Raw genomic sequence first — 23,165 nt, 5'->3', positions numbered from 1 at the left:
TGAAGCTAAGGGCAGCGTTCTCTACACAGTGTCAAATGGTATTGTGAGGTACAAAGATAGAATGTTGGTGCCTAGTGTTGATTCGATCAGAGAGGATATTCTGACAGAGGCACACTCATCTTCGTATTCTATTCACCCAGGAGGTACCAAGATGTATAAGGACCTACAGATTTTGTATTGGTGGCCAGGGATGAAGAGAGACATCCGCAGATTTGTGTCTGAATGCCTCACTTGTCAGCAGGTGAAGGCAGAGCATCAGAGGCCAGCAGGATTGGTTAAGCAACTCTCCATCCCAGAGTGGAAATAAGAGAATGTTACCATGGACTTTGTGGTTGGTTTACCAAGGTCTCTCAGGGGATCCAATTCTATTTGGGTTATAGTGGATCGACTCACGAAGTCGGCACACTTCTTGCCAGTGAAGACGACTTTCTCCGTGACGCAGTATGCGGAGCTCTATATCAATGAGATAGTCTGATTGCATGGAGTCCCAATTATTATCGTGTCCGACAGGGACTCAAGGTTTACATCGTCCTTTTGGAAGAGCTTACATGCAGCCATGGGGACGAAATTGCTTTTCAGTACAGCTTTTCACCCGCAGACAGATGGCCAGTCTGAGTGAGTGATTCAGATTTTGGAGGATTTATTACGGGCCTGTATGATCGATTTCCAAGGGACTTGGGAATCGAATTTACCTCTAGTGGAGTTTACCTATAACAACAGTTTCCAAGTATCTATAGGTATGGCCCCCTACGAGGCGTTGTACGGAAGGAATTGCAGATCACCAGTTCATTGGGATGAGGTTGGTGAAAGAGCAGAACTTGGTCCGGAGATAGTTCAGCAGACTGCAGATGTGGTGGTCAAGATTCGAGACAGAATGAAGACCGCCCAGAGTCGCCGAAAGAGCTATGCCGATAAGAGGAGAAGAGACATCGAATTTGCCGTAGGTGATCACGTTTTTGTAAAGATTGCGCCCATGAAGGGCGTTATGAGATTCGGGAAAAGAGGCAAGCAGAGTCTGAGGTTTATTGGACCATTTGAGATTCTTGACAGAGTTGGGACACTAGCCTATCGTGTTGCCCTTCGGCCGAATCTGGCCGGGATACACAATGTAATCCACGTCTCGATGTTAAGGAAGTATCTAGCTAATCATTCGCACATTCTGAGCTATGAGCCGTTGCAGCTTACTCCAGACTTGTCTTATGAGGAGAGGCCGATTCAAATACTAGACAGGCAAGAGCGCAGACTCCGGAACAAGGTGACTAAGCTAGTCAAAGTCCGGTGGCTAAACCAATCAGTTTTAGCGCCACGATCATCCCGGATCAACCTCGCATCTCTCCCCGCTTCGGTATCGTCGTCACGGTATTTTTGTATATCAAAAGGCACGTATAATCTATTATTTCTGCATCGATCTCGTCATATTATGCGTTGTGTTATTATGTATGCTTAAAAATACATGTGTGATGTGTAGAAGTTTGAGCCTTGATGTTTGAATAAATTTTGAAACGATTTTTAGATCTAAAATCACGTTTTTACTATCCTTTTAAATACTGCGAGTTTTCGGTCATGATCCTTAGAAAACTTTCAACGTAAAAATTGTAGAACTCTTTGATACCTTTGATTTGACAGTAAATTCGAAATATTTGGATAAAAATTGAGTGAGTTATGGTGTTTTTCGTGGGGCTGCTCAAACTGAATTTTTCAGAAAATATGTATTGATGTGTTCTTGAGATTTTATTATTGCAGGCTTCGTTGGGGATCGACGGGTGATCATTGCTGCTTCTAGGTATGCTTAGTATGATGTTGGGTTGTTATTTGTTATGTCGTTTAGTGTCGATAGCCATTCGAGTACCTTAAAAGTCGTAGGAAACGTTTCAATGTCAATTGCCAAGTTTTTGAATGATATGCGTCGTAGGGTGAACATTGTTGCTTTGGGAGTTTGTACGAATTTAGTTGGGTGTTAAGGCATGCTAGGATGGGTCTCGGGGTGTCGGTTCATGGTCCGTACAATCGAGTCTAGAATGACAAACATTGCGTGTTCAGAATTTTCGAGAGTTTCAAATTACCGCAGGTACACGGACCCTTACACGAGGTCCGTGCCTTTGCTCTCTTCGAAGTGTCAAATTCCCGAGCCTATACGGACCCTTAGACGGACCCTAGTACGGGGTCCGTGTCCCCTTCTCCTTCCCGAGTTCTTCTTTTGCGCACACACACGTACACCCACACGGACCTAGACACGGGGTCCGTGCCTTCCTTTTTCTGCACGACACATTTTAGCGCACGGACCCGGACCCCTACCCGGACCTAAGCACGGGGTCCATGTCCTTCATAATTTGGGAAAAATTTTATAGCATGTTTGGGGTTTGATGTCATGGTCTAATGCAATGATTTACAAGGTCGAGTCATGGGAATTTAAGAACGTCCTAAGGAAGGGAATGAACTCGTAAGTAAGCATGATTACCTACATCTAAGTTATGCAAGTTAAGCATGTAAATTCCTGTTTAGTATGTGCAGCGACGGCCCCGATCGAAGTCCAACGAATCCCTCAACGCCAAGTAAGTATGTTCGACGTGCAAGATAACATTTTTAAATTTTTGAGATATGCTAAATGTCTTGTGACCAATTTATGAATGGGTTTGGAAGTCGGTGAACGTGGCCGAGGACCTCTCCACCCCGTTAAATCATGAACGAGTTTAGATCGAGATTGGAAAGCGTTAAATCATGAACATTGACCAATCAGCCCGTTAAATTATGAACGGCGATCTCATGTATGTGGCAGTGGATACGTCCCTGTCATCCCAGTACTGTGGTTTAGTCTGATCAGGCGAAATATGTTATGGGTCACTTGCTTTGAAACATTCTCTACGCAAAATTATGAAGTTCATGTATGTTCAAGTATGTACCAGTATGCAAGCATGTTATGAAAAGTTTTCACGTTATGTACGTATATTCAAGTTTATGATAAGTTCAAGTTTCAAGTATGTATGTTCTATTTTAAAGTTGTCCTGTGGTTTTATTACGTATTATTCGTTACTTCCAGTTTATACGTGTTGAGTCTTTAGACTCACTAGACTTGATCGATGCAGGTGATAATGTTTATGAGGAGACAAGAGGTGGGGACCAAGGAGCAGGCTTGGACTGAGTGGGAGGCTAAACCCGAGGACCGCCCATGTTTTTAAGTCTTTATGAAAATGTTCAAACACCTATGTCAAACTTTATTTTAGATCTTTCGTTGCGACAAGTTGAGACGTACAGTTATTTTATCGAATTTTGAACGTTCCTGTCCATTTAAGAAAATTTTTAATTTTTCCGCAAATTTTAAATAGTAAAAGTACGGTACGTTACATCTGATGACTGTGAGAGTTGGCTGAATGATATTGAAATGCTGTTTGATTCACTTGATTACCCAGATGAACGCCGAGTTAAACTGATTGGACACTAGTTACACGAGGTCGCAAAGAGTTGGTGGATTGCAACCAAGGAAGCCTTAGAACAGCATGGTACCGTGATTACGTGGAAAATCTTTAAAACTGAGTTTCATAAAAGATTTCTCCCAGTATCGTACCGACAAGATAAGAGTACAAATTTTGCCAACTTGAAACAGGGCCAATTGAATATTGAAGAATATGTAGCAAAATTCTTTACTTTACTACGTTTTGCGCCTCATATGGTTGGGAACGATGAAGCTATAACTGATAAGTTCATCAATGGATTGAATCCTGAGATATTTGCATTGATAAATGTGGAGCGACCCCATAGTTTTGTTGACGCTTTGAACAGAGCAAAAGGAGCTGAGGCAAGTTTTATGCAACAGCGAGGAATGTTGTATGTTGCTCACCCACAGAAACACCAACCTACAGCTCAATTCTTACAATCCCTGTCTAGATTTTATAGTGGCAGTAGTAGTGGGGGAAAGAAAGATTTCCTGAAAGCTTGCAAGAAGCAGTTTAAGAAGTTAGGGTTGTTCCTCTAGCTCCAGTGGTTCTAGCCAGAGTTATACTGGGGTTTACTGCAGAACTTGTGGAGGAAGACATCCCACAGAGCAATGCCGAGGTGTGTCTAGTAGTTGTCGTATCTGCAGACAGTCAGGATCTTTGCTAGAGTTTGTCCACAACGAGGTTCCCAGGGATCCCAGGGAGCAGAATCATCTGGATCAGGGGCTCAGACAGATAGACGAGTATATGTTGTTCACTTTTTCCAGACACCATCGACGACTCCTCAGTCACAGCCAAGGCCAGGACACACCTGACGATGTAGTGGAAGGTAATTGTTTTCTTTATGGTTATTTTGCATATGTATTGATAGATACTAATGCATTCCATACAATTATTGTTGTATAAATTGCATTGATATATGCGTTGTCTGTTGAGTTATTATCTGCTGTAGTATTGATTTTTCTGTTGGGGAGAGGTTTTCTATCAGTGACATCTGTTAGATCTTGTATGTTACAGTATGATAGATATGAGATTGAGTTAGATGGTATATTACTTGGGTTGTCTGATTTTGACTACGTTATCTGTACTGATATGTTGACCAAGTACAGAGTTACCGTTGATTTTTCCAAAAGATTGAAAGATTCAGATGGATATGATTGATGAACGGAAATTACGGTAAGGATTCTAGATTTAGAATTCCTTGGATATGAACGATGTTGAGGACTCGATTATTACGGAAAGGAACGGAAGGATTCCTTATGTTTTCAGTTGATTTACTGAAATCGAGCCTATCATTGGCTGATTTGCCAGTGGTATATGAAATTGCTGATGTTTTCTCAGATCGGATTTCAGAATTGCTTCCAGTCAGAGAGATAGATTTCAGCATTGATTGCGTACCAGGTACAGTTCTTATTTTTGAAATACTGGACAGATAGTACTGATTGAATCAAAAGACTTGAAAGACCAGTTAGAAGATTTCTAGCCGAGAGTTACATCTGATTGAGTGTTTCTATTTGCGATGCCCCAGCTATGTTTGTGGGTTGATGAACCCTGTGTTCAAAAGTATTCTGATGATTTTATGCTCGTTTTATCTATGATTATTTCATCTATGATATCCTGAGATATTTGAAGCATATGACTGATCAGATCGAACATTTGAAAATCGTATCGAATATTCTGAGAATTGAAATGTTGTATACAGAAACTGTTGAGATGTGAATCTTGGCCTAGACAGATTGTATTCGGAACATGTTAGATCCGAAGATAGTATATCGGTTGATCTTAGAATAGTTGAAGTCGTGATCAGTTGGCTGAGACCGATATCATTGTCAGAAATTACAGTTTTATGAGTTTAGCAGATCAGTATCGATGAGTGATGTTTCAAATCTGATTGAATATTGCTGTTGTTATGAATCCGTGTTTGAAACAGATAGTAGAAATTAGAGAATTTATATTGTACAGTCCGAACCATAGGTGATTTTGAGAATTAAGCAGTTCAGAAAGTTGATCAGAATGTTCAGAATTCGATATCGACAGTCAGAGCAGGGCATCGATCAGAGTAACAGGTTTGTGACAGTGTGTTATATTTTAATAATCATTTTGTGTGCCGAATATTTCAGATTTGAAACGACAGATATTGTCAGAAGCACATAGCAGTCGATTCAGCGTTCATCCTGATGGCAGAAAATGTACAATGATCTGAAAAGACAGTTTTTGAGAAAAACAGATAAAATCAGATATTGTAGAGTTTGTATCGAAATGTCTGAATTGCCAGCAGGTAAATACAGAAAGATAGAAACTAGGAGGATTATTACATAATTTGTCTATTCCTGAATGGAAATGAGATCACATTTCCATGGATTTTGTAACGAAGTTACCGAGATCCTCCCGAGGTTGTGATGCGATTTGGGTCGTAATTGATAGATTGACCGAATTCGCATGTGTTATTTCGTACAAGATGACGTACAGATATGATCCAATGGCAGAGATCTTTGTCCAAGAGGTGGTCAGACTGCATAGAGTACCGAAGTGGATTGTTTTAGACCGTGATTTTTGGTTAGTTCGCACTTTTGACAGAGTTTGCAGCAAACTCTAGATACTAGATTATATCTGAGTACTGCATATCATTCACCGACTGACGGACAGTCAGAGTGGATTATCCAGATCTTGGAGAATATGCTTAGTTGTAGTGCTTGATTTTAGCACTAGTTGGCAGGATTTATGGTCATGTTGTGAGTTTTCTTACAACAACAGCTATCAGACGAGTATTGAGATGGCACCGTTTGAAATGTTGTACGATAAGAAGTATAGATTCCCTCTTTATTGGGATGATAGCTCTGAGGTTCCTGGGATTGGACCTGATATGATTAGAGATATTACTGAAAAGTGATGATTCAGAAGAAATGAAGACAGCTCAAGATAGACAGGCCGAATATGCCTATGTTCGACGTAAACCATTGATATTTGAGGCAGGAGACCTATTATTTTTTAAGATTTCACCTTTCAGAGGAATTGTCAGATTTGGCATGAAGGGGAAGTTGTTTCCACATTATATTGGCCCGTACGATATTCTCGAGAAGATAGGAGATCGTATCTATCGACTCGTATTACCGCCTTTTTATCAGATATACCTGGTGTTTTCATGTATTGTTATTGCAAAATCCGTCCGTCTGATTTTGAATCCGACTTCGGTATCGTGTTTCTAGCGACGAGGGCTTCAACTGGACGTAAGTTTTATTACGTTTTGATATTATTTGAAATTATGATACTGGCAGAATCAGATATGATTGATATATGCTGTTCTTGACATAGTAGACATCGTATAATCGAAACCGGATCGAAGAATAGATACCGTATGAAATTGTTATGAATTTTCAGAGTTGATTTGATTGTGATTAGAGCAAATTGAAATCAGAATTGTGTTGTTATCGATTATGAGGTGTTGGGGTTGATATCTGATTGATACTGTATTGCTGGGTAGATTGATATTAATCAGATTCGCTATTGATTGAGATTGTATCGTTGTATAGTTGACATTGATCAGATTATGTCTAGATTTGAGTATTGATCAGAACAGGTCTTGAATCGAGTGGTACATTGACACAGTATATTCGATATTGTCGTTACCAGATTGAATATGGACAGAGTTGAATTCGAGACTTCGACTTCGTCAGACCAAGAAGAGAAAGGTATAAATTAATGTTGATTCGGGATTGCACAACTCGAGTTTGATTTAACTTGAGTTTCCCAAAATCACATACTGAGTTGTCATTGCCTCGATATGTTGCAATGTTTGAGATTGATATGCATATTCTATTGATTTATAGTTAAGCATATGTGATGTGTAGAGTTATGGGCTGATGTGCCTAGTCCTTGGGCTGATGTGCCTAGTCATTGGCTGATGTGCCAAGTCTTCGGCTGAGTCGCCAAGACACCGTACGTTTGGTCATATCGATGTTGCCTAGGAGAAGAGCGACTCCTATTGTTGAGATTCGATATAGAGAGGACCAAAGTCCGTAATAAGAACGTACCACCACCACGATCGGGAGAGTAGGTGGGAGATTGTTGCGTTCTTATTCAGATCGGGATCCCTAGATTAGGAATGAGTCGAGTTATAGTCTAAGAGTCACAGAATGTGATTTACCGTTTGATATCGATTCATGTTTTCTGATTATGATACATGTTCAGAGTGTGATTACAGTTTGATATCAATTCATGTTTCTGACTGTGATACATGTTATGGATATCTGCTTCATGCTTTTATATCTATTTATATGAAATGCATGTATACATGATTTTTACTGGGAATGTATTTATCACCGGAGCTATCCGGCTGTTGTTGTGTTTGTAAGTGTGCATGACAACAGGTGAGACAGGTTCAGGGTCAAGACGAGGATGAGAGATTATACGTTAGCGTGGAGATTCGGACCCAGAAGTAGATCTGTTTCATCAGCGGAAATGTAGTGAATGAACAGTAGTTATTATGATTCACTTTTGTACAAGACTTGTACTTAGATCTGGATATTGATCTTGTAAATGAAATAAGAGTTATTTCATATGTTGCGTACTCTTGTATTTTAAAAAAAAAATTTAGACCCTGTTTATTTAATTGATCTAATTATTCCCAAAGATGAGTAAGAAATGAATTAGCGTCCGGGTCCCCACACCATGATATTACCAGATGTGGTTTTAACGGTGCATAAGAGTTTTTGAAACTCAACGATGTAACCCTTGTCAGATAGTTGGCTTATTCTTATCAAGTTATAGCATAGATTTTCTAGAAGAAGCACATCTTTAATGATAACTTTGTCGTGGATAATCTTACCTTTACCCACAGCTCTATCTTTAGAAATATCACCAAAGGTGATGGTTGGACCTTTGTAGTTGACTATTTCTGATAAAAGATTTTGTTTCCAGTCATGTGTCTAGAGCAACCACTAGCCAGGAATCAGATGGATTCTTCCAGCTTCTTTTTCTTTGTTGCCTGTCATTATTGAAATAGGAGATTGGTACCCTTTTCTATTTGGGTCCTAAGTTTATTAGTCCTTTAGGAATTCACACTTGAATTATCCTGAAGGATTTTTCATGATGTGTCCTAAAGTAAGTGCTGTTGTGAGCAAAATCAAGTGGTGTAGGTTGTTTCGACCGTCTGTCATTGTCACTCAATCGGTACCTCTTTTGAACAGGTCAGCTATTGTAGTAATGGTTTGGTCTAGTTTTTGAATGATTTTTGGTTGACCCTGACTTTCTGCTGGCCCAACCTGAACCGTTGTGAATGGTTGTATTTGGCCTGCGTCTGAGCCATGATCGGTTGGTTTTAGCATTCTCAATTTCGACGTATCCTAAATCACATCGCCTTCTGTTGTTTTCAAGATTTACATTCTGAGTACCTTGATCTCCAGTCTTACCATGTTCATATACCGTACTAGATCTGACAAATTTAATTGGTTTTAAACTGTCTTTCTCTAGTAACAGTTGAGTTGATCCTCCAGAGGTGCTGCATTCATTAATGTCATAACCTAGTCCGGTTCTGTTTCCGACCGCTTTCTGCATTTCATGCATCCTGTTAAGAGAAACAGAGGACTTGTTCCAAGTGTTGATTGTATTTATCAACCGTTTATTTTCTTTTAACGTAGCATGAAACAATCTTCGCAGGTCATCGTTCTCAGCCATTAACAGACTTAACTTTACTCTCAAACTGTCAACCACTTTTTGTTGCGAATAGCTAGAGAGAGTTAACTTGTTTTCCAAGTTTTGTTTTTCTGTTTTGGCTTCATTGAACTGCTGTGATAGCCTATTAAACTCATTTACCATGTCGTTAAGTGCGGTGACAAGATCATCTCGTGTGAATTCATCAGAGTTAAAGTCAAATACCATTTCATCAGTAGATTCTTGATCTTCTTTGGCCATGAGAGATTCTACTTTCTCATCTTCGCTTTCACTTGAAGATTCTTAAGAAATGGACTTTTCAGATTTTGATTCAGCCCATCTGCCTTTATCTTCTTCTGCAACTAAGACTCGCTGACTCTTTTTTTTTTATGAATCTTTTGTTGTCTTTAACTCGTCTTCTGTCACTTGATTTCTTTTCATTTTTCTTGGCATGTTGCATTCTGCAATAAAGTTTCCTTTCTTTCCACAGTTAAAACAAGCTTGACCATCATCAGTATGGTCCTTGTTGAAGTGAGGTTTATTCATCTGTGATTGATTCTTACGCATGAATTTACTGAATTTTTTAACAAACAATGACGTGGCTTCATTGCTCAATTGCTCGGCCGATTTCTTACTTGTGGACTCTTTGACCGAAAGAGTCACTGTGGTAGCTGCCAATACCTTTGTTTATTGAGAGGTGGATAGTTCTTCTTCAGTTCGTATCCCAAGCTCGAACTCATACGCTTTAAGGTCGGCGAAGAGGTCATGAAGTTCCAGCTTTTTTAGATCTTTTGATTCTCGCATTGCTATAGTCTTTACGTCCCATTCTCTTGGAAGAGCTCACATAAACTTTAATGCAATTTCACAGTTAGAATAATATTTTCCTAATGAAATGAGTTCGATGATAATACCACTGAAGCTTTCATCAAATTCTGCCAAAGTTTCTCATTGCTTCTTTTTCGCATTATCAAACTTCTGGATGGCGGCAGTTAACTTGTTTTCTTTTGTCTGATCGTTGCCTTCACATAATTGAGTGAGTTTTACCATATTTCCTTAGCAGTAGTGCAAGTTTTGATTTTGGCAAACATATTTTTGTCCAGAGTCTTGTAGAGGATGTCTTTTGCAACGTTGTCCAGATTTGCCTTCTTTTTGTCTTCAGCTGTCCATTCGGATTTGTGTTTTTCTACCATCTGAGGAGCACCTTCGATTGTAGCGGAAACTATATTAACTTTTAAGATTTTCATCGGCCCATCAGTGATAATATACCACATATCATCATCTTGGGCTACTAGATGTGCCTGCATACGAATTTTCCAATCATCATAATCTTCTTTAAAGAACATCGGAATTTTATTGAAAGAAGCCATAAGTGTTCAAAAAGGATATCGGTGTTTGAGAAGACCCCGCTCTGATACCACTTGTTAGGATCGGGAAAGAGTTTAGAGAGGGGGTGAATGAACTCTTTCAAATTTTCTCGTGTAAAATGTTCGTTTCGACCGTTTTTAGGCGATTGAGACCATTCTTTTCAAACGGTTGGAAATGTGAACCACTATTTAGTGCGGAAGACACTTCACAATTTCCAATAGAAACTTGAACACGTTAACAAGCTTATTCAACAATTAGAAACAAAGAGAATGCTTGCGATAAGTAAAGTGGCACAATGGTTTTTATGGATGTTCGGAGAATGAATACTCCTACGTCACCACTTCTTCCTTCTTAGGAAGGTTTCCACTAAAAGACTTTGGTTCTACAAATTTTTTGCAACAGCCCATTCCAATAAGGACTTAACACACTGCCTGTTTTGAAACTCTTAGTGATCACTTTACACTTCTGGATTTTAAGAACACTTAGTTCACCAGCTACTGAGATTAAATCAAATAACCGAAAGGTTACTGATATTAACAATCAGTTTGTTTTGAGTAGCACGGAATTGATCCTTAGAAGATCGAATGTAATGATGTTTTAAAGCGTGCTGAAAGAGCGATGAAGTATATAAGATTTTGATAGCGCTCTGAGATCTTTTGTGTATGCTAGCAACGAGATTTTTAGCTGTAGATCAAGAGGTTGTCTAAGCTAGCACACTCCTCCGTTAATATATACGTGATCTTCTTAACGGTCGGAAAGGATGCAGCAACGTTAACCTGATCCACTGAACAGATGTGTTGCTGTCGTCTTTATGAGAATTAAATGATCTTTCGTAAAAGCATTTAATGTTCCTTTTGCTCAGCGTAGTTCTGAAGCGCTTTACCTGAGGAGTTCTTTTTATGGTAACTGTCTTCTTTCATCAGAACTTGAAGTCTATACTTGGTCTTCCTTGTCTAGGATAAAGATATAAATGCATATCATTCTTGGAACTGATGAATGTATACGTTGACTTCAAGGTGGTGTAATACTTTGAATGTATTAAGCCGGTAGAGAATGTCTTCGAGCAATAAACGGTTCTCTTTAATGATCCGGTTCTGAGGATCATTTAAGTCCAAGCTGAATATGCTAACGGTCTGAAGTAAGCGGTTGAGACTTCTTTGAGCTTTAGCCGGTTAGGAAGATATTCCAGCTGATGAGCCGAGCGGTTGAATTGATGCATATCTCATATACAAACCACAACTGTTTTCGAGCTGTCTTGTTTTTGTCATACACCAAAATTCTTGAGAATAATATTCTCTTAACAGGTATTAATCAAGCCATAACCCTAGCCTCCATCATAGTGATTTTCGAAAAATCACTCTCCTCCTCCTCTCCAAATTTCGGCCACTTCTTTTTGGAAAAAGTTTGAGCCGTCTCTCAAAATTTGATCTCTAACGTAAAATCTATTCTAATTTTTCTAGTGAAAATTAGAAGAGAAACAAATCATCTAGTCATGGACCTGATTAGAAGAATAAAGAAAAGAATTCTTGAAGAAAGTTCGTAGGGATTCATCAAGAGCTATATCCGCCTATACCGGATTAGTTGGAACCAAGTGATTTAATTCACCAATGGTATAATATTTTAACGCCTTATAATGTTTGAATATATAAAACCATACGAATACTCAAACAAATATTTTGATTGTCAAAATAGAAATAAAATTTTAAAACTTCCGCTGCGTTTTGGGCACGATAAAACCGAGATCCAACAGAAAATTGTAAATTTCTTTCTCACGAGTTTGATTTTGACAACTAACAGCATCTGTCACACTCGATCGTGCCATGCTTGAAGCTTGATTTTGTATTTTCGAATTTTGTATTAATATAAATTTATATTACAAATTTAATTTTACAGCTACATATATTGAAAATATATTACTTCCTTTAGTACTACTTAATTATATAACTATAATTTGAAAATTTAATGGATTAAACATAGTTTTCAATTTGTAATTTATTATATATTATTGCATGCATGTAAGAATATTGAGAGAAGGTTCTTTGGAACCCATTAAGACAAAATATAGTATATTTAATTATGTAGCCTTTATTCACCAGGGTTTTGGGACGTAGAATAGCTATTTAAATAAGTTTATCACCACATGAAAGGCTCTTTCCGAAATTCTTGTGCTTGAATCAATTAAAAAGCAACTTTTTATTTAAAAATACAACAGGAACCTAGTTCCCAATTTTTTTTAAAATCACAATTTTGTTTGAATCTTGCTTTCCAAAACATATTCGTAACCAGTACTACATTTTCATATTATTTACAAATTCTTAAAATCATTACGCGAACTGCATATATATGTATGCTTTTACTTTCCAGAATTTGTAAAATTAATTGATGTCTCACATAAGTATTATTTTTTAAAAAAATAAAGCATTAATATTGATAAAGTGGCTTTTCAAGAATAAAAAAGTTTCAATTTCTAGATAGCATACGGGTATTATTTTAAAAAGTAAAAAGAACAAAAAGCAAATTCCAGGGCATCCACTATATAATAAACCTTTGCATGATACAGAAACTTATCAGCTTAATTGAGCTATTACACACGGTATCACTCACCTTGTTCCAAATAGTAAGTGTCAATATAATCCACAGTCCCATACATATCTTGAATCCATAGCACGTACAACAACAGGACGACATGTCTGGTGTTTGGGTATTCAAAAACGGCGTTGTCCGGCTCGTTGAGAATGCGGGAGAATGCAATACCAAGAAAGTTTTGGTCCATCTTCCTTCAAGTGATGTGATAACTTCATATAACATTCTTGAGCGGAAATTGTTGTCCCTAGGATGGGAGCGGTATTACTATGACCCCGATTTGTTGCAGTTCCATAAAAGATCCACAGTTCATCTGATCTCTCTTCCTAAAGACTTCAACAAGTTCAAGTCCATGCATATGTATGACATTGTTGTCAAGAATCGCAATGAATTTGAAGTTAGGGATACATAATAATCGTGCTTGGCTAGTCTTTTAATGGGTATTCGGTTTCTCGTCATGGAATACTGTTCTATCAATTGAAGTTAGTGCAAGGGTGTGATTGATGTTGGAGTTAATTAGGTTTTTATGAATGTCAAGGTTTGTGTGTGCATGTGAATGTTGTCAAAGGTACTCTATCAATGTTTGATTATTGATATGTTTCTTGTGAAATTGGAGTTGTGATGCTTTGTTTTAGGGTGGGTGAGGTTGCCATTGTTACATTGTTAACTCCATGATAATATCTGAAATGAAACTATTTTTTAGATATAACAAATTACACCATGATCTAATCTATTATCTTCATGCTATATATAAAGTATTAAAATCAATTTGTATTCTTAAAAACTTCTGATTTGCAATTTTATTATAAAAAGTTGATTCTTGTTTTCAGTTTTAGTCATTTGTATAGGAGTATTGAAATGGCGTCGACCACATCAATAATTCTGATTTTGCATCATCAATTTCCGATACCACATCATTACTATAATGAGAAAGAACTAAAAACAATAATGACCAGGTATTTGATGCATTAAAACTGCAACTTGAAAGGAATTTGGATATAAAATGGAAAAAATGCTATTTACATTGCTAAAATTGTAATTTTTCCATAATATAGATATAATAATAAAAATTAAACTAGTAACGTCCCGAAAATCGAAACGTGAACTACATGCATGCAAATTATTAAATTTCTTTGGTATTTTATTAAATTTTTTTAGAGCATAAAATGCATTTTTATTTTATTAATTTGTGTTTAATTATTTTTATGCATAATTCATGCATGATAGAATTTTTTTAACAAAATTTAAAGGTTTCATCATTAAAGATTTTTAAGTCTCATTTCGTGCTCGAACGAGGAACGGAGACCGAAGAATTTTGAGGAGAATTATTTTAAGTACATGATTTGTTTTTATTAATTAATATAAGGTGGTTTTAAATATATTTTTTAAGAATTGAGATTTATTGAGTATTTTTACCCGCATGATTTTAGTTTTTAACGATGCGTAAATTTTATCGAATCGGTGGACTTTTTGAGGGCTCGACTAATATTTTCAAAAACTTTCCAACACGAAATATTTTTCGAGAGTGTGTTTGGATTTAATGAGCCTAATTTTAAGTTTATTGGACTTAATTAGCTTTTTAAAACTTTAATTGATAATTTAAGGCTCATTATCTATTATTTAATTAATACCCTAAACTAAACCTACACCTACCCTATACCCAAATAATTGAACCAGCCGACACACCTCATTCCCCCATCAGTATCCTCTCGTTTTCAGCTTCTTTCTCCAGCAAGGTTTCGGCTAGCACTTGTTCTTGCAAAATAAAATTCTCCGACTTAATTCCGGACGCCTGTTCTTCGGTTTCCTTGCGAAATAAATACCAGGCACGCATTGTATCCTTATTTCTGCATCATACATGCGTATATGTATTCTGATATGTGTGATGTATATGTATTTTCATTCGGTGTGTGTGCAGATCCAAGTTTGTAAGGCTTGTGTGTTTCGGTCCATGCATATATCTCCTTCTTGCATCTCACGTTTGATTTCCTCGTGTAAGGGGTTGCTGATGAGGGCCCTGAGGGGCCATAAGCGTCGAGGAGGAAGGGTTAGTAGGCTGGAACAGAAGCTTGCTCGTGGTAAGAGGGCCGATCGAAGAGCTGTGAAGAGGGGCCACGTTTTTTAGTGTAGATCGAGCGAATGGGAGTCGCAGCGGTGCATGGCTCGTCCTTGGCCTTGGAGCTGACCCACCTGGGTCCGTGACAGGTCCTGGAGTGAGCCGTGAGTTGCTGGTGCTGTGGTGGAGGAAAGGTAGTGAGTGGCCGAGGGTTGGGATATGCATCGTGGGGTTGGAGTAGCAGTAGGATTGGTTAAGTGGGTGCTAGAGGAGTCCCATGGTTTCGGTGGTGACTCATTCTTAGGTGGCTAAGTAAGGGACACGTGAGGATAGCAGTGAACCAAAGTATTTAAGAGGTTGGTGATGTGTTGGGGAATGAGTCCACAAGAGAGTGGTTGAGGCTAGGCTGGGTGTGATAATTTTAAGATCATTTTAGTGTTTTTATGATAGGGTAGAATATTGGGAAGAATTTGGTAGTGCTTCGAGTCGATTCGGTTTAAAACCGGGACCTAGGTCCAAGTTTTAAAACGAATCAGTTAAGTTTGGTTTTGGCTCGGGTTTATGTATAGGAATACTTTTAAAAATGTTTTGGGACATTTTAAGTAGTTTGGTAAGCTTCGAGTCAATTTTTAGAGGTCCAGGGTGAAACGATAATTTTTGGGTTTCCAGGGGCAAAATAGTCATTTTGCACCCGGAGTGAGATTTTGGTCTTGGCAGCGCCCTGAGCACATTTTATCATGTTTTAAATGTTTATGCATCATGTTTACGATTTTTACGCAATTATAATAAATATGGTGCATGCTTGGTTTAAAGGAAAAATTACGTATATGCATTATTTTATTAAGTGATGAATATGATGACACGTTTTGAAGGAAGTGATTTAGTTGTGACTAATACGATGACACGATGACATGATGTTATGATTGGAGATATCGTGAGGGAAAAGGCCCAGAGGGAGCCTGTTTATGGGAAGAGGCCCCAGAGAGAGCCTGACGATCGTATTTCCATTGACATGATATGATGATATGATAGGCCAAGGCCCAGTTGACGGGTGAGAGTGTCGCTGGTGTCCCCGCCGCCCAGTACTGTGGTTACACGTAGATGGATCTATCGACTGACATGATGACATGATGATACGAAAGTCACAACTAATGAACTGAATTCAATTAAAAAGAAAATGTATGCGTATATGATGACATGCTTTAATACGATATGATTTTACACGACACGTTTACGTACATGATAACAAGAGATGACATGTTTTGACACGTATATGATGATATGAGATGACATGATTTGACACGACTTGATTTTATACGACATGTTATGTTCATGCTTTTAAAATTTATGAAAGATATGTTTACGTATATGATGATATGAGATTACATGCTTTGACATGACATGATTTTACACAACACGTTTACATTATGCTTTTAAGTTCATGAAAGATATGTTGAGTATGATATTTTTCACTGCTGTGTGCTAGGTATATGTACTTGTTATTAACGGTGCTGGTGTATTGAGTCTTTAGACTCACTAGGCGTGTGTGATGCGGGTGAGCTTAATGATGACGAGACTGGAGGTGCCGAACTCTGAGTAGGCAGACCTAGTAAGGTGACACGACCCGAGGACCACATGTTTTCCGCATTACGATTTATGAAATTGAGAGCAGATGAATATTTTCATACGTTGATGATTTTAAGAATTTTATACGTTTATGTTTACGTATGATTTTGAATGAGTTTGATTATTTTAAACTGCGATATTTTTATTGTCAAATATTTAAGATCATTTTTTTAAAATGTTATATTTTTATATTACGATTTTTACTCCTTTACATTTACGTTTGATGTTGGTCATTTTAAACTGTGATATTTTTATTGTAAATTAAAGACGATTATTTTAAATGATATTTGGAAAATATGAGCTTTATAAAAAAAAACATTTTCGCATTTTTAAAAATGAGTGAGACGTTTCAGTTGGTATCAGAGCCAGGGTCCTGTATAGGGTTGTGCCACCGCCAGTTTCTGCCGCTCAGTCTTCAAGCCTCAAGTCTGTAAGCTTTTATGATTTAAATGTTTTAAATGATTTACTCTTATCACCTGCATGTTAACATGATTTACGCTTTATGATGATCTACGGTATATGTTTAACTGCTTTTATGATTTAAGGATTTACTGTTTAAAAACTAGATTAAATTGCATGTTGGTTACGTTTGGAGTTGGACGTGTCTAATAATTCGAATATTGGGCTTTAAGAGAGGTTGATAATGATTTGACTATATTGATTTGCAGGTTAGTAGTAATGATGTCCTTCTTATGGGTCATAAGTTATCTTGAAAATTATAAATGCTTTTGGAACTTGTAGAATTTCTAAGAAATTATTGATATATCGTGGTTGCTAGTTGAATTAATTTTTGAGGATTTCATATAAGGATTAATGATTCGAAAACTACGACGATCTTTAGAAGTATAAAAACGTAGAATTTATTTAGGATGCATGCTCTACTTAATGGGACCTAAGGATTGAATTGAATGGATTGAGAAGTTTAAGGACCTAATTGTAATAATCAATAATTTGAGGACCTAAGTGCAAAAAAATAAAAATAAAATTCTAAGAGACTATTTTCAAATTTTCGAACTTTTGGATTAAATTCTGAGTTTCGAGAGTTTTAAGGTTTAATGAGGCCAAGTCGAAAATTTTATGGGAACAAAAATGCAAATTTAGAAGAGTTATAGAGCCAAAATTGTAATCTTCAAGAATTTTAAGGACAAATTGCAAATTTTGAAATTTTGAGGATTAAATTCGAACTTTTGAGGAACACTTGGGTAAAATCAGTAATTTTCTAGGTTATGAGAATTGATATTGGGTTTAATAAGCTTATAATTATTGAATTTTATGTTACGAGAAACCTATAAAATGGAATTAGGAATGCCAAGAACTTATGGGTAGTTGTGGAATTTCGAAACTAAAGACAAATTGGATAATTTTTGGGAAAATTAAGAATTCATTTTTCAATTTTTGCAAAATTTGGAGACTAGTTTAACAGTAAGCGAGAATCGATCGAATGGTTTAATGATAGAAATTTTCGGTGATTTAGACTTGAAGGAAATTTAGGACCTTTAGATATATGAGTTATAATGTTATAAAATGGTAATCAAGGGCATCGTAGGATGAACCAATATTGGGCTTGAAAATCAAAGCGTTAATAGAATAATGTTGTGGCAAATTGAGAATTTAGAGTGTCAACAATTTAAGATGAAATTTACCAATTGATCAAGTTATAAGATTATACATTAAGTTAACTTATTTTTGGGAACTTAAGGTTTGATGTAGCATAAGTGTTAATAATGATATTAGGAGTTAAAAAATTATATCTTCACTGTGGTAAATTTTTCCAAAAAGTTGGGCATGATTGATGGTTAGATTACTTGATAGACACATATAAGAATTGAGGTAGACACCTGCTTTTAAGAAATTTTTGAAAGTTATTGAGAAACTTGATAATAAATGAATATGTGTGTTGAGATTATGTTATCTAATACTATTTGGGTCGCCTAAGCTTGAATTTTAAGTTTATTAAATAGGTGTTCGTAAGAAAATTTTTGGTGAAATAAAAACCAACAAAAACGAGTTGTGTTCATCATAGGTTATCAATGAACGAATATTAATATTTTTAACGAATAAGAAATCTAAAATCTTGATATGAGAATTCTAGAATTTATGGGTTATAAGTGAAGTTGATTTATTAGAATTAGTCAATCATTATCATAGGAGAACTTATTAAGTTTTATACGCTAGTATTAATTAAACATTAATGATACGTTAGAATGCGACATTCGCTTCAATGAGGAAAGTCCAATGGTCTTAGGTCTCAACTTTATTGTAATTGGAAAGAAAATATTTTAAGCATGTAATTGGTGCTAGAATGATTTTATTATTTAGGTAGAAGATCGGCATCGTATATTTTGGGTTCTATGATTTAACAGTACTCGAACTTAAGATTTACAACAGCGTTATATTGGGATGTACTTCTAAATAGTTAGGTTATGTAAGTTTGGTGCGGTAAGATAAAGATTCGATTCCAGGATCTTAGTCTAATATTATTATGGGGTTGAGATAAAGTTTAACTTGTAAGTGGTTTACCCAAGATAGAAGTCGATTAGAAAATTTTAGTGCTTAGATCTCCTAAGTCGAACAGCATGAATGCCAATACTTGGATTTGAAGCTTTAACTTATCTTGAGTTCAATAAATTTAAGAAAGAATGATGTTAAGATTTCAATATTGGAATATAATAGGTCAATGAACATCTTGAGTATATTATAAGAAAATTAATATGCGATAAGTTTGAACTGCCATTTCAAATATTGGGAATTGCGAAAAAAAAAGAAGTCAAAATTTGAGCACATAGTAGAATAAAACTAAGTCACTATAAATCGCCTTAAGTTGCGATTCACAAACTAGGATTTTGACATGCAAAATAATTAGGATCAGGGAGACATAAGGACATCTTAAGATTTATTATTTAATCAGAGTAGCGCCGCGGAAGCGTGGACCATTGGGATACTAGAACTAATTCTAAACTTTGTGATTATCAAGGATAAGCAAATTTCTGGGACGAAATTCAATTTAAGGGGGGGAGATTGTAACGTCCCGAAAATCGAAACGTGAACTACATGCATGCAAATTATTAAATTTCTTTGGTATTTTATTAAATTCTTTTAGAGCATAAAATGCATTTTTATTTTATTAATTTGTGTTTAATTATTTTTATGCATAATTCATGCATGATAGAATTTATTTAACGAAATTTTAAAGGTTCATGCATTAAAGATTTTTAAGTCTCATTTCGCACTCGAACGAGGAACGGAGACCGGAGGATTTTGAGAAAAATTATTTTAAGTACATGATTTGTTTTTATTAATTAATATAAGGTGGTTTTAAATATATTTTTCAAAAATTGGGATTTATTGAGTATTTTTACCCGCATGATTTTAATTTTTAACGATGCGTAAATTTTATCGAATCAGGGGACTTTTTGAGTGCTCGACTAATATTTTGAAAAAGCTTTCCAACACGAAATATTTTTCGGGAGTGTGTTTGGATTTAATAGGCCTAATTTTAAGTTTATTGGACTTAATTAGTTTTTTAAAACTTTAATTGATAATTTAAGGCTCATTATCTATTATTTAATTAATACCCTAAACTAAACCTACACCTATCCTATACCCAAATAATTGAACCAGCCGACACACCTCATTCCCCCGTCAGTATCCTCTCGTTTTCAGCTTCTTTCTCCTGCAAGGTTTCGGCAAGCACTTGTTCTTGCAAAATAAAATTCTCCGGCTTAATTCCCGACGCCCGTTCTTCGGTTTTCTTGCGAAATAAATACCAGGCACGCATTGTATCCTTATTTCTGCATCATACATGCGTATATGTATTCTGATATGTGTGATGTATATGTATTTTCATTCGGTGTGTGTGCAGATCCAAGTTTGTAAGGCTTGTGTGTTTCGGTCCATGCATATATCTCCTTCTTGCATCTCACGTTTGATTTCCTCGTGTAAGGGGTTGCTGATGAGGGCCCTGAGGGGCCATAAGCGTCGAGGAGGAAGGGTTAGTAGGCTGGAACAAAAGCTTGCTCGTGGTAAGAGGGCCGATCGAAGAGCTGTGAAGAGGGGCCACGTTTTTGAGTGTAGATCGAGCGAATGGTAGTCGCAGCGGTGCATGGCCTCGTCCTTGGCCTTGGAGCTGACCCACCTGGGTCCGTGACAGGTCCTGGAGCGAGCCGTGAGTTGCTGGTGCTGTGGTGGAGGGAAGGTAGTGAGAGGCCGAGGGTTGGGATATGCATCGTGGGGTTGGAGTAGCAGTAGGATTGGTTAAGTGGGTGCTAGAGGAGTCCCATGGTTTCGGTGGTGACTCATTCTTAGGTGGCTAAGTAATGGACACGTGAGGATAGTAGTGAACCAAAGTATTTAAGAGGTTGGTGATGTGTTGGGGAATGAGTGCACAAGAGAGTGGTTGAGGGTAGGGCCGAGAGTTTTTGGTAGGATGGAGATTTTAGGGCCGAGAGTTTTGAACTGGGTGTGATAATTTTAAGACCATTTTAGTGTTTTTATGATAGGGTAGAATATTGGGAAGAATTTGGTACTGCTTTGAGTCGATTCGGTTTAAAACCGAGACCTAGGTCCAAGTTTTAAAACGAATCAGTTAAGTTTGGTTTTGGCTCGGGTTTATGTATAGGAATACTTTTAAAATTGTTTTGGGACATTTTAAGGAGTTTGGTAAGCTTCGAGTCAATTTTTAGAGGTCCAAGGTGAAACGATAATTTTTGGGTTTCCAGGGGCAATATAGTCATTTTGCGCCCGAAGTGAGATTTTGGTCTTGGCAGCGCCCTGAGCACATTTTATCATGTTTTAAATGTTTATGCATCATGTTTACGATTTTTACGCAATTATAATAAATGCGGTGCATGCTTGGTTTAAAGGAAAAATTACGTATATGCATTATTTTATTAAGTGATGAATATGATGACACGTTTTGAAGGAAGTGATTTAGTTGTGACTAATACGATGACACGATGACATGATGATATGATTGGAGATATCGTGAGGGAAAAGGCCCTAGAGGGAGCCTGTTTACGGGAGAAGGCCCCAGAGGGAGCCCGACGATCGTATTTCCATTGACATGATATGATAATATGATAGGCCAAGGCCCAGTTGACGGGTGAGAGTGTCGCTGGTGTCCCCGCCACCCAGTACTGTGGTTACACGTAGATGGATCCATCGACGGACATGATGACATGATGATACGAAAGTCACAGCTAATGAACTGAATTCAATTAAAAAGAAAATGTACACGTATATGATGACATGAGATGACATGCTTTAATACGATATGATTTTACACGACATGTTTACGTACATGATAACAAGAGATGACATGTTTTGACACGTATATGATGATATGAGATGACATGATTTGACACGATTTGATTTTATACGACATGTTATGTTCATGCTTTTAAAGTTCATGAAAGATATGTTTACGTATATCATGATATGAGATGACATGCTTTGACATGACATGATTTTACACAACACGTTTACATTATGCTTTTAAGTTCATGAAAGATATGTTGAGTATGATATCTTTCATTGCTGTGTGCTAGGTATATGTACTTGTTATTAACGGTGCAGGTGTGTTGAGTCTTTAGACTCACTAGGCGTGTGTGATGCAGGTGAGCTTAATGATGACGAGACTGGAGGTGCCGAACTCTGAGTAGGCAGACCTAGTAAGGTGACACGACCCGAGGACCACATGTTTTCAGCATTACGATTTATGAGATTGAGAGGAGATGAATATTTTCATACGTTGATGATTTTAAGAATTTTATACGTTTATGTTTACATATGATTTTGAATGAGTTTGATTATTTTAAACTGCGATATTTTTATTGTCAAATATTTAAGATCATTTTTTTAAAATGTTATATTTTTATATTAAGATTTTTACTCCTTTACATTTACATTTGATGTTGGTCATTTTAAACTGTGATATTTTTATTGTAAATTAAAGACGATTATTTTAAATGATATTTGAAAAATGTGAGCTTTATAAAAAAAAAATATTTCCGCATTTTTAAAAATGAGTGAGACGTTTCAAAACTCACATTCAATATTACAAGGAAATCGTAGTAAATAATGCTATATGTTCATCTAATATTTCATTTTAACATACTAAAATGTAGTTTCTCATGTATCCATATATACAGTAAACAATACAATTTTCTATCAAATTGTTTGATAAGTAGTGAGTATGAATGAAAAAAAGTGAGAGCTATCTGACATTGGGAAATGAGCTAAGTATAGTCTTCCTTATTAGCTCCAAATTTGATCTAAAGGTTTAGGTCTCAAGGGCACCAGAAGTTTTTGGAAGGGGGAAGACGCTGATAGGCTGGGTCTCGGTGAAACACACGAGCGCAGTCGGCCGGTAGGTAGGCCCGCCCGGCCCCGCCCCGTTAGGTGAGGTGAGGTGTCTTGATCGTATTAATCATTTTGGACAAAATTTATGGGAGATC

General features: G+C 36.8%; 1 protein-coding gene across 1 annotated transcript; it reads left to right on the top strand.

The window, feature by feature from the left end:
* The first annotated feature begins 13,030 nt into the window (after positions 1-13,030).
* Positions 13,031-13,661, top strand: LOC142556501 (flowering-promoting factor 1-like protein 3). Its single transcript, XM_075667955.1, has one exon. The coding sequence runs from the start codon at positions 13,132-13,134 to the stop codon at positions 13,438-13,440; it is 309 nt and encodes a 102-aa protein (XP_075524070.1). The 5' UTR covers positions 13,031-13,131; the 3' UTR covers positions 13,441-13,661.
* Positions 13,662-23,165: the final 9,504 nt, after the last annotated feature.

The sequence above is a fragment of the Primulina tabacum genome, chromosome 9 (assembly GCF_025594145.1).
Source record: "Primulina tabacum isolate GXHZ01 chromosome 9, ASM2559414v2, whole genome shotgun sequence".
Taxonomy (NCBI): domain Eukaryota; kingdom Viridiplantae; phylum Streptophyta; class Magnoliopsida; order Lamiales; family Gesneriaceae; genus Primulina; species Primulina tabacum.
Note: the sequence above shows the minus strand (reverse complement) of the source record. Positions and strands in the feature narration are given on the sequence as shown.

Excerpts from the sequence above, each read along its gene's own strand:
- LOC142556501 (XM_075667955.1), top strand. The coding sequence starts at position 13,132 with ATGTCTGGTGTTTGGGTATTCAAAAACGGCGTTGTCCGGCTCGTTGAG.